The sequence below is a fragment of the Tamandua tetradactyla genome, chromosome 7, assembly GCF_023851605.1.
Source record: "Tamandua tetradactyla isolate mTamTet1 chromosome 7, mTamTet1.pri, whole genome shotgun sequence".
Lineage (NCBI taxonomy): Eukaryota > Metazoa > Chordata > Mammalia > Pilosa > Myrmecophagidae > Tamandua > Tamandua tetradactyla.
The window spans coordinates 175,291,974-175,305,051 of NC_135333.1; the positions used below are offsets into that span (position 1 = coordinate 175,291,974).

Genomic DNA, 13,078 nt, shown 5'->3' on the forward strand with positions numbered 1-13,078 from the left:
TTTTGTTCTCTTTTTTTTTACTTTCTGAAAACCTGTTTAAGAAGGGCAAGGGAAGGCAGAAATGGAGTCAATCACCGTCACCGAGGTGGGTGCCTCTGAAAACCCTGATTCCTTGGGACATCATCCAAAGACCAAGTGGGCCTCCATGTAGAGCAGGAAGAGCAATTAGCTAACAACGCTGGATGCTCCATGAACACTGATTTAAAAGGACTGAGAGAGTATTCCGAATCATCGGAAAGACTCATAGTGCTAGAAAGCAAACCTGTCTAAGAGAAGAAGCTATAGTTTCATTAGGGCTGTGGAAACCTGCAGCGTAAGAGACTACCTGGTCACGCATCTTGAAGTCGGCGTGCTCTGCCACGTTTCCCTAGCCACTGGGCAGCACGAGTGCCAACGCTCCCACAGTCTCCTCTTCTCCCTTGTACCAAGGGCACTCACTTAAGAAGTCCAGGCTGAGAAAAGTGTCACTTGGCTACCAGACAGGGCAAACCAACCGGAATCAAGCCCATCCTCCTGGCCCTGTACGACCCTCCTGTAAGCCACCCAGTGCCCCAAGCACGACAGATCAGACCTGGAGCTGTCTCATCTTTCTGAGACTCTGAGTCTAGGGCCTGGCTCTGCCCATAGTCCTGGGGCCAGCCTCCCTGACCTTGGGCCCACCCCCTGAGGAGGGTTTACAGGCTCCCTGACAGGTCCTGGGAGGACAGAGAGGCCAGGAGTTATTAACTGAAAAGAACAAGGGGAGGACAGGTATTCTCCAACAAAGCTGGCCCCCTCCAGGGCAGAGGGGCAATACTTGGCTGGAGGAGAAGGTGAGAAGCACAGGTGAGTGGGCATGTCCTGGAGAGACGCCAAGAGGAAGCTGGACGGCTCCCAAGGATCTGCTGAGGACTGAAGCCCACAACTGCACACACTTGGTTTTGGTTTTCCCTCATTTTATTCAGCTTCACTCAGATGACTCAGAAAGGTTATACTGTCCTACTTAAATTTTACCTCTAAAGGCGTAAGCTGACTTTAGTGCCCTGACCATTCGATAATGTAACAACCATACTAAGAAGATGGACAATGAGGCTTGGATTTTTAAAGAAACTCTCTTGTTCCTCTTTTCCCTAAATGAAACTATGGGTTTTTCTGAAATAATGATATATATGATAGCATATAAAAAATATATTTTAAAAATGTATTGTAAAAGTAATAGATGCTCTACCTATAGAAGTTTTTTAAAATTTGGTGATTTTTCTAACTTTATCAACATTTTGCTTTTTCACATCCCCTTGTTTTCCTAGACCATCAACTAAAAGAAGATTCTGGGGTGCATTTCTCTTATGCTGAAGTGAAGTTCTGGAGTCAAAAGAAGTGGAGCTAATTCAGGGCAGGCATAGGTGAGGTGGGAGTGCCTTCAGCCTCAGACTCACAGACACCATTGTCCCCACACTAGTACTGTAATGGCTAAATCTTAAACTGGACCCACTCTTAAGACAAATATTCAATAGTCCACCAGACAGGAGGAGAGAGGCAAAAATGGGCAGAACCCTCGGTCTAAGCCCAGCTTTACCAACCTGAGCAGTTAGCTTCTCTGAGAAAATCGGGCCAGGACTGTCCTTCATTAGGCTCAGTTAAAGGGACACATAGGCTCTGCCCCAAGGGCAGCATTCCTAACAGGCCCAGTTTAAGAAGATCCAGCCCAACTGGAGGCCTCCAAGTGTTGACTCTCAGGACATTCCAAGGAGGTTATTTGTGTGGGCTTCTTCCTACAGATACTTCAGTTTCTCCTAAATGGGATCTTAGCAGAATGCCATGCTGTCCTCCACACCTGCCTCAGTTCTCTTCCCTCAGGTAAAGGGTCTCTCCTACCTGTCCATGGGCGAAGCCCATCATGGGCTCCATCATGGCCACCCGCTTTCTATACTGCAGCACATTGAGAGCACAGTAGTACTGAAGAGATGAAAGGTGCTGTTTCTGCCGTGCAACTGCCACCTCTTTTACAACTTCAGTTTTTACCTGATTAAAAAGTGAAAAGAAAAAGTTTAAGCATGAGACAATTCTTTAAGAGCATGCAACTTTAAAATGTTTGTGTATTCACTGTAGCCGTTTTCGTGACAAATAAAATAAAACATAGATAAGGTTCCACCTCAATTTCAAAAAATTTCAAATTAAATTGCACTGAAGTAATAATATTCATTGCTTGTGAGGCTGAACTGAGGTGAAGTCAACACTTTCTGCTGGTGGCACTACAAAATATTACAACTCTCAAGTAAAATAACATGGCAGTGTGCATCAAAAGCCATAAACATCTGCTTCACTTTTAAGAATGCATTCCAAGAAAACAACTTAGCCCAAGGAAATCATGTAACAAAAAAAATTGCATGCATGAAGATATGAAATATTATCTACAGGGGCAGAAAACTAAAAAGCACAGTTTAAAGAATCAGAGTGAACACTGAGGGCAAGGAGTTCATGTGAATCAGATAACCATATGAAGCCCCAAGCCTAAAAATCAATGTGTGATCATAATTTTATAGTGCTTCCAAGCTGATGTCTTATAAGTCAGTTTGGAGAGCTAGAATCAAGATGAGACTCAGAGTAAATAATTAAATAAAATGGATGGATAACAAAAAAAATTTATCAAGATACTCAATGTCACAGATTCACAATAGGAAGACACAAAAGGAGCTGAAGGAAGTGAAGTGAAAAATAACATGGAAGGTATCCTACCTTTTCATTCTCTTTTTTTTTGGGGAGCCTGCTATATTTTGCCATTGAGAGGTCATGCTCTAAAAATAAAGAGACATTTCAGCATCCAGAGGATTAAAAAACAAGAACTTTCATTCTGCTCCTCCTGTCACACAGGTAAGATACCATCTTCCTCCCATCCTCACCCCCCCCACCCTAAACCCACACACGGCTCCAAGAAGGGAGAAGATGCCTACCATTGCTGGCGAGTCCAAAGAGATCCTTTAAAGTGCTTACTTCTGAATAAGAAAAAAGGGAACAACTTAGAGCAACGTAAAACATGTCAACGCAGAGCTCCGTGCTTTCCAGAGAAAATGAAAAGATGTGTGTGGAAGGGGAAAGACTCCGCAGGCAGCCTCACCTGTGTTTGCAGGGCCCTGGCCTGGTGTCTGGGAACCCTGGCCTCCCTGGGACACGTGGCTTCAGCTGCAGCCATATTCGTGCCCATGGAGCTCAGGAGCCTGCCAGCAAAGCTGCCCACGCAGCCCTTCCTTTGCAAAGAGGGCTCAGGGATGTGTAAAGGAGAAGGCATCTGGAGGCGGCTGGAGCACATGGGCCAGGGACTTCTCATGGAGAGCCAGAGGATAAAACTTAGGCTCTGGGTCTGCTGCCCCAGAAATCTTTCCTCAGAATGTCCTGATTACACCCAGACCTAAAAATTTCTTGTTGCCATTTAATTTGACTTCTTAAATTCATCACTGACCAAGAATATGTAGGGCTTGTTTTAATTTTTTTAAAAAATGGGGCCATCTAGCGTACCAAACTCGCAACAAGCCAATAGCAATAACTGTTAGCCGATATGGATGTGACATCCATCACGCACAAAGACAGCTTAAAGTCCAAGATTTTTTAAAAAGGGAATTTAGAGCAATGACTGACCAAAATAAAAACTTAAAAACACAGATACGTAAAAGAAAATGATACTTTCCACAACTCTAAAACAACCTATTTTTATCTTGTCAAAAGCAAAACAAAACAAAAAAGCATCTTCCTATCTTCTATGTTATTTTCCAACTTGCTTCAAAAGTGCCTCCAACTTTTAAATTTTCTTACTTTCTCTGATAGTGGGATGCTTTCTCCCATTCTCTTCCTGCACTTTTCTTTCTCTCCCATCTTTTCCTTCCTATTTGAGCAGTTTCAGGATTTTTTTCCTATCTATTTTAAGTAGCTTCCCTTATATCCCCTATGTTCTCTTCACTCCGACTGTGTAACATGTATTCGTGGGTAAATGAAGAAAAAGGCAGCAACATGTGAGACAAACACCACTGTCTAGACAGAAAGGGAACCAGATTCTCACTGGTTCCTATGTCCCCATATATGACCTGGGTAACGCACATCAAACTTATATCTTGGTGTCATCCGTAAAGGAAAATTTAACTAATTTTTTCATATTTATTAAGAAGCTTATCTTTTTACTACTAATAGACGATTACGTTACTCCTTAAAAAAAAAATCACCGTCTTCAACAAGCACTACTGATCCATATGCTGACTCACTCTGGACTAACAGACACCACAGCCACTAGCCCAGCTAGGGCACCTGCAATCCCAGGTCTGCCTCCATAGCACAAATCTGACAGTAATCTGGCAGTACAGGGGTTAGGGTTGATCACTTTATTTCTAACAGACTTGGAGTGTGTTGGAGTATGTTTTAAAAATGAGATCCCCACACATTTCTCTTTTTTTTTCTTAGTATGCTGTATGGCAGGGGTCACATTTCATTCTTTTTCCATGTGAGTATCTCCTTATTGCAGAACCATTTGTTGAATTTTTTTTCTTGTTTGATTTGGTTTTTTGTTCATTTGCTTGCTGTTTGTTCGGGAAGTACATGGGTCCGGAATCGAACCTGGGTCTCCCACATGGAAGATGAGAATTCTACCAGAGATCCCCACACATTCCTAATGATTTTATTTAGAGAAATACATTTTTTAAAAATGCACACATTGAGGCGTTAATGTTTCTAGTGGATGACAAGCACAATATTGCATTTAGCAGGTTTTGCCATAACATGCAATTATAGATTAACAACACTAAAACAAATGAAAAATCCTGATCAATCAGGGTTCTCTTTATGCAGTCTATTATTCTTATTTCTCAAGCTTTGGTGCCATCAGTAATGTCCTAGGGTAGTGTTTATGCCATTTCTGCCACTGCCTGCAGAGCCTCAGGAGATGAGATCACAGGGTATCTTGGAGTGAGGAAAAGTGATCAACTTTAAGGCTTTCTCAGATCTCGCTGCATCTTTGACTTTAAAAAAATGTTAAGGTGGGCAGGCCATGGTGGCTCAGCAGGCAGAGTTCTCCTGCCATGCTAGAGACCTGCTAGTGCCTGCCCATGTAAAAAAAAAAAAAAAGTTAAGGTGATGTATTTTCAGAAAGGAAGCACTATTCTCAACAGATCTTTCAGTATTCATTCAGGTTTAGACTTTGTTTTGTTATTTGATCATCAATTTTTTATATCAGTGCTCTTCTAGAAAATACAATTCTATATCTCTATATTTTCAATAAAATAAGAATAAAAGGAATAGTAAATTTGTGTTACTTTTTGTAACATCAACTAGGGTTTTAATAAGATTCTTCATTCTTATTTTTATCTACCTTAATTTCTAAGAGACAAAATAATTCTAAGGTTTTATTTTAGTTGAAGAATCTAAATTTGTCCAAGAGGCTCACTAGGCCTTTGAACTAGTCACAGATCCCTTCCTTACTGAATCTAAGCTGCATGATACAGTTCTGCCTCACTTACAGCTGCATTCCCATCTAGTCTTTAGCTGGCCTTCCCTCTCCAAGCATCCCACTTTCTGTTCCAAAGAACCCATCATGCCTTTACAAATGTTCCCAAACCTGTAATACAAGCCCTGTCATCTTACCCACTCAGTAAACATTGATAAATCTCTTAAAACCCAATCCCATAAAAGGGTAGCCACTTCTTCCTGTGTGCCATTTCTATTCGCTATATACATCTTTGTCCTGCTGCTCTCATTACACATTACAGTATTTATTTCAGAGTCTGTCTTCTTATTAATTTGTGGCTTCTTTGAGGTAAGCCAGGAACATAGTGGGGATTCAATAAAAGCTTGCCCAGAGAAAGGCGTCCCTCAATGATTCACAGATTTTAAGAAATACGATAAAAATTATTATTAAATGAATTAGACAATATTTTGAAGGTAATCGGCAAGGAATTCAATTACTTTACCTGTGAGATCCTTTTCTCGAAACTGTATAATGGGTAGAACCATTGTGTCTGCCAACTGTTTAGCAAGTTCTGAATGGAGAACATTAAGCTGAAAGAAAGAGAACCCTTTTGAAGAAAATTACACATACTATGAGACCAAGGGATCACAATGAACACTTTTGTGTGACTGGACTTCCTTAGCAAATAAAGAACGTCCATAAAGCAACAAATGATATGAAGCTCAGAGGGACTTAGAAAGTAGGCAGAAGGTTTCGACTAGCAGGCATTGTTAAAGGCTTGCTTAAGGAGTCTCTGAGCCCATAGTTACTCTTTGTTTACTGTGCAGACTTGGTCCTGTGTCTCCATTAGAGGACGCGCAGCCTGGAGGAGGAGAATGCTTGTAAGTACCTGCAGCGAACACAGCTGCTGCCAGAACTGCGGCCCGGGGGCCACTGGGAGCCCTCACTCTCAGAGAGGCTGGAGCTTGTTGCAAAGGCCTATGGAATCCTCTTGCCCTAAAATCACAGCCAGTGCTGCACCTGGGAGTGACTCTGGACAAAGAGCATCACTACTGAGACAACTCAGCCAGGTTTCAGGTCTCTACTCTTCAGGAAAGACCCTACCAACAACACATTGCCGCTATTCAGATTTGATCCTTTTCACCGGATGGTTTTAACAGCTCTTGATTCTTCGTCAAGGACTTACTAAAACGTGTCTTTGTAAATGGTCTCAGAGGAATAAAAAGTTATCATCACTACTATTTTTGAGCACATTTTGTGTGCTAGCTTTACATCACTGAGTTCTCACCTATTGTGAGTCAGGAGTTTCCCCATTTAACAGACAGGTGAAGGGATCCTCTAAATCCGGACAGCAAATTGACCTAGCTGGGATTTTACACCTGGGCTGTCAGACCTAAAATTCACGGCCTTTCTACTTCACTGCCTGGGATATGGATTTGTCTTTCACACTCACAAAGCTGTCAACAACTTCAAATGTTTGGTAGTTTAGATATCAGCAATGGACAGGATTCTTCCATCATACCACAGATTTCCAGATAATTCTGGGGAAATGACCCAACAGTCATCTCTGGAGCAAACATTCAGCAGAGCTTTTTCAGCAGTGCTCGTAGTCATACATGTGAGTCGCCCTTCTGCACGTATTCCCCAAGCCCCCACCCCAGATGTGGTCCTTCAGGGAGCAGGTCTGCAAAGAGGCTGTTTGATAAGCTTCAAGCCTTGCCAAAAGTCAAACAGCTGCAAGGCAAGAGAGCCATAAGACACGATATTAATGTACCCCTTTATTTTTCAATCAAGTCAAATCATGGCAGCTTTATTCTGCTAGAAATACATGAAAATAGCCATACAAATAAATGCCATCAGGATAGATTTTCCAGAATAACTTCAGTAAGAAATGTACTGTTGTTTTTTTAAATAAGTTACCTGCATGAAAGTCAAGAAGTGTACCTACTATGTACTTCACTCTGCATTTGATGTTTTGATATACATCATTTATCTTTTCAGAAGCCCGATTAAGTGGGCTTTCCAACTACCACCACACACAGATGAAGAAACCAAAACTCAGAGATTAAATGCGCTTCCAATGGTCATACATTTCAGAGATGGCACGTTTCCTACTACTCGTTTCTCTCCTAACTTCATCCTAAGAATCAAGGGGTTTGTGCCATCAACTTTTTGCCTTGGGGCTTTTGAGACGTATGAGACAATCTTTTTCTTTTTAAATATTTCTTTTGATTGTGAAATATACCATGCATACAAAAATGCAATAAATTTCCAAGTACATTTCAGTAAGCAGCTATAGAACAGATTTTAAAGTTTGGCATGGGTTCCAGTTCCATAATTTTTTGTTTTTTCTTCTAGCTGCTTGAGCACAGGAGACCAGCAGAAATATCAATATAATGATTCAACAGTCATACTTACTTCTTAAATCCTATCTTCTCTGTTATATTCCTCCTCTCTTAAATAACATATATACACATAAAAACAATAAATTTCAAAGTACATCACAACAATTAGTTGTAGAACAGATTTCAGAATTTGATATGGGTTACAATTCCACAATTTTAGATTTTTATTTGTAGCTGCTCTATCGGTCCTGAAGGCTAAAAGATATATCAGTGTAATGATTCAGCAATTATACTCATTTGTTAAACCTGACCTTCTCTGCATAACTCCACCATCACCTTTGATCTTTATCACACTCTTCAGAGGTACATTCTAACCTTCTCATGTTGGAAGGGGCAGGCAGACAGAACTAGCTGCTGTTCTGGAAGGGCTGGCCCCTCTGCATTTCAGGACTTATCTGGTCCAGAGACCCATCTGGAAGTTGTAGGTTTCTAAAAAGTTACCCTAGTGCATGGAACCTTTGTAGAATCTTATATAATGCCTTAGGTATTCTTTAGGATTGGCAGGAATGGTTTTGGTTGGGTTTTGGCAAGTTATGATAGGTAGCAATGTCTAACTGAAGCATGAGTAAGAGAGACCTCCAGTATAGCCTCCGAGATAATCACTTTTAAACATAGCATCTGCAATGAGGAGAGGGAAAGAAGATGGCCATCTCTCAAACCTTCAATATTGTCATTTATAAAATAGAGAAAACAGCACCTTCCTTGCATGGCTATTCTGAGGATAAAATAGTAACATGTACTGTTGAAGAGCCTGATGCACATTCAGAATTTGATAAATGAAATCTGTAATTATGATAACTTCCTGTCTCAGGGGTATTTCAAGGAATCTTGTTTTTAAGGAAATCACTAAAGATGGAAATCTCCCTTGCCTTATGTTCTAGTTTGCTAGCTGTCAGAATGTAATATACCAGAACCGGAATGGCTTTTAAAAAACAGAATTCAGTAAGTTGCTAGTTTGCAGTTCTAAGGCCAAGAAAATGTCCCAATTAAAATAAGTCTATAGAAATGTCCAATCAAAGGCATCCAAGGAAAGATACTTTGGTTCAAGTAGGCTGATGAAGTTCAGGGTTTCTCTCTCAAATGAGAAGGCACATGGTGAACACAGTCACAGTTTCTCTCTCAACTGGAAAGGCACATGGCGAGCCCGGCGTCATCTGCTAGCTTTCTCTCCTGACTCCCTGTTTCATGAAGCTCCCTGGGAGGCATTTTCCTTCATCTCCAAAGGTCGCTGGCTTGTGGGCTCTCTGCTCCTTGTGGCTATGTTGTTTTTCTCTGCTCTCTCTGAATCTCTCATTCTCCAAAATGTTTCCTCTTTAATAGGACTTCAATAAACCAATGAAGACCCACCCACATGGGTAGAGACACATCTCCCCTAATCCAGCTTAACAACCACTCTTGATTAAGTTACATCTCCAGGGAGATGATCTGATTATATACAGTATTGAATTGGGATTATTCTGCCTCTACCAAATGGGATTTTGATTAAAACATGACTTTTCTAGAGTACACAAATCTTTTCAAACCAGCATACCTTACAAGAGGGAAGATTTGATTCTAAGGTTCTCTATTAAATATAAACCAGATATCTCTACTTTAATTGGGTTTTTCTTTAATTTCTGAGTTAAATTCCTCATCTTGAAAATTCTTCAACCAGGTTTAGACCCAGGAGTAGGTAGAAAAAACAACCTCAAAAGCTACTCCCCTCTTCCCACATCTAGACCCCATCTGAGTTCACGACTTTAAGTCTCTTAAATTTCTACATCCAGAGACTTGTTTTAAAACTCCTTACAGTGCTAAATTGCCAGAATGCTGTTATACAACCTAGAAAAATCAAACTTTCAGACTTCCATCCCTTGGGAATGATTCATTCTGCACTAAAAGAATCATCATTCCTACCTATGAAAATATTGTTGTAAGCAAATATTTTAAATTAAAAATCTTAGTTCTGAGGTTTCAACAACTAACCACATTTCATTAGAGACTCTCCCATGACTTCAGTGTGTGTACCCCATTGCTTCTCCCGTCTAGGTTAGTTATTACTGTTAATTAAGAAAATTTCTTCTTCCCACGCTTCAAATTATTTTTTTCAACACACATTTTAAAGAGATCCACAGTAGTGACCTAGGGGATGAAGTTCAATGAGAACTGGACGACTTGTTCACTGCTGCACTCTCAGTGTTTAGAACAGCGTTGCTAAAGAGTAAGGGGTCAATCAATATTTACTGAATGAATAATGACTTATCGAAATGATTTTGCTAAGTGAATGAAAATGCAATCAGGACAATTTATATGAATACTAATTGATTTTGTATACGGAAGAAAATTTTACTTCACACCAGTGATTGGACAGTTGAATGGCATCTGTGCATTAGTTGTTGTTTACTCTTTTTCCTTTATCAGTGAAGTTGTGAGTTTCCAGAACACTCGTGCATAAAATACAGAATAGCATAAAATACCACCCCACAACCAACACATATTGCTGTGGAACATTTGCTACAATTGATGCTAGGCACATTTTCATAATTGTACTATTAATTAAAGTCCATGGTTTAAGTTAGGGCTCACTGTTTGCGTAGTGCAGTTGATGTTTTTAAAAATTTTTATTCTGTCACCATACATAAAATCTAACATTTCTCCTTTTAATCATATTCAGATACATATTTCAGTGCTGTTACTTGTATTCACAATGTTGTACCACCTACCACCACCATTACCAAAACACTTCCATCCTTCCAAATAAGAATGCTGTACATTTTAAGCCTTAACTTCCCATTCCCTAAGCCCATCACCTGGTAACCTATATTCTAGAATGTAACCCTATGAGTTTGTTTATTCTAATTATTTCAAGGCAGTGAGATCCCACAGTATTAGTTCTTTTGTTTCTGGGTTCACTCAACACGATGTCTTCAGGGTTTATCAATGTTGTCACGTGTATCAGACCTTAGTTCCTTTATACAGATGAATAATATTTCATCATATATACAGATCACATTTTGTCTATCCATTCATTGGTTGATGGACACTTGGGTTGCTTCCATCTTTGGGCAACTGTAAAAAATTCCGCTGTGAATACTGGTATGAAAATACTGCTTTCAGTTCTCTTGGGTATATACCTAGTAGTGGAATTGCTGGGTTATATTGGCAGTTCTACAGTTTCTGTGGAACTGCCGATCTTTCTTCCACAGTACTTGCACCATTTTATGTTGCTACCAGCAATGAGTGTTCCTATTTCTCCACATCCACTCTAAACACTTGCTATTTTCCGTTTTTTTGTTTTTGTTTTTGTTTTTTTTTAGCAGCCATTCTAATGGGTGCAAAATGGTATCTCATTGTAGTTTTGATTTTCAGTCTTCTCATGGCTAATGATGTTGAGCGTCTTTTCATGTGCTTTCTGGCCATCTGTATACCTTCTTTGGAGAGCTGTCTATTCAAGTCTTTTCCCCATTTTTAAATTGGGTTAACTATCTTTTTGTTGATAAGTTAAAGGATTTCTTTATATATTCTAGATATTAATCTTTATTGGATATGTGGTTTCCATATATTTTCTCCCATTATGTAGGTTGTCATTTACTTTCATGATAAAGTTCTTTGAGGCACAAAAGTTTTTAATTTTGATTAAGTCCCATTTGCCTATTTTTTTTTGTTGTTGCTTGTGCTTTGGGTATAAAGTCTTAGAAAGCACTGCCCATTACAAGGTCCTGAAGATGCTTCCTTACATTTTCTTCTAGGAATTTAATAGTTTTAACTCATATTTAGATCTTAAATCCACTTTTATTTATTTATTTTTACATGGGCAGGTACCAGGAGCCGAACCCAGGTCTCCGGCATGACAAGCGAGAACTTTGCCTGCTGAGCTGCCCTAAAATTCATTTTGAGTGGATTTTATACATGCTGTGAGATAAGGGTTCCACCCCCCCCTTTTTTTTCAAATGGAGATCCAGTTTTTCCAGCATCCTTTGTTGAAGAAACAATTCTTTCCCAATTGAATACTCTTTTTCCGTGTCAAAAATCAGCTGGCCATAAATATGAGGGTTGATTTCTGAACTCTCAATTCTATTCCCCTGGTCTATATGTCTGTCCTTATGCCAATACCATGCTGTTTTGATTCTTGCAGCTTTGTAATAAATTCTAAGATTGGGAAATTTGAGTCCTCTACCTTCTTCTTCTTTTTAAGATGGCTTTAGCTATCTGAGGCTCTTTACCTTTCCTATAAATTTAATAATTGGCTTTTCCATTTCTACAATTAAGAGTGTTGGAATTTTGATTGGGATTGTATTGAATCTATAAATTGCTTTAGGTAGTATTGACATCTTAATGATATTTAGTCTTCTAATTCATGAGCATGTAATGTTCTATTTATTTAGGTCTTCTTTGATTTCTTTTAGCAATGTTTTATAGTTTCCTATGTTCAAGTTCTTTACAACCTTGGTTAGATTTATTCCTAGATATTTTATTCTTTTAATTGCTATTGTCAATGAAATTATTTATTTATTTCTTCTTCCAATTTTCACTGCTTGTGTAAAAAGACACTACTGATTTTTGAGTGTTGATCTTGTACCTGGCCACTTTGCTGAATTCATTTATTAGCTCTAGGAGCTTTGTTGTGGATTTTTCAGGATGTTCTGCATATAGGATCACATCATCTGCAAATACGGAAAGCATTACTTCTTCCTTTCCAACTTAAATGACTTTTATTTCCTTTTCTTGCCTAATTACTCTGTGAAGAACTTCCATTACAATGCTGAATCAACGGTGATGTCAGCAGGCATCTGTATTGGCTAGGGTTCTCTAGAGAAACAGAATCAGAAGGAAATATCCGTAGACATAAAATTTATAAAAGTGTCTCACATAACCATGGGAACTCAAGAGTGCAAAGTCTGTAGGGCAGATGGCAAGCTGGCAACTCTGATGAAGTTCCTCAACAAACTCTCAGGAGAGGCTGGCTGAACAACTATAGGAAAGGAAGAGTCCAAAATCTGTAGGGCAGGCTGACAATTCTGATGGAGGGTCTGGACGAAGTCCACAGGAGAGGCTCGGAGGCTGAAGCAGGAAGAGAGCCTGTCTCTTCTGAATCCTCCTTAAAAGCCTTCCAGTGATTAGATTAAGCATCACTCATTACAGAAGACACTCCCCTTGGCTAATTACAAATGCAATCAGCTGTGGATGTAGCCAGTGTAATCATTATTTAAGTCCATAAAATGTCCTCCTAGTGACAGATAGGCACTTCTTCCTTTCCAACTTAAATGAC

General features: G+C 39.6%; 1 protein-coding gene across 6 annotated transcripts in view; it reads right to left on the reverse strand.

The window, feature by feature from the left end:
- Nucleotides 1–13,078, reverse strand: part of APPL2 (adaptor protein, phosphotyrosine interacting with PH domain and leucine zipper 2) — a 109,371-nt gene that overhangs the window by 38,598 nt on the left and 57,695 nt on the right. For all 6 annotated transcript variants that reach the window (XM_077111900.1, XM_077111901.1, XM_077111898.1 and 3 more), the window contains exons 5-8: nucleotides 5,928–6,015; nucleotides 2,931–2,972; nucleotides 2,716–2,774; nucleotides 1,855–2,001 (exon numbers count right to left, since the gene is read on the reverse strand). In XM_077111900.1, coding sequence (XP_076968015.1) covers nucleotides 1,855–2,001; nucleotides 2,716–2,774; nucleotides 2,931–2,972; nucleotides 5,928–6,015 — 336 coding nt within the window. The remainder of the gene's footprint in view (nucleotides 1–1,854; nucleotides 2,002–2,715; nucleotides 2,775–2,930; nucleotides 2,973–5,927; nucleotides 6,016–13,078) is intronic.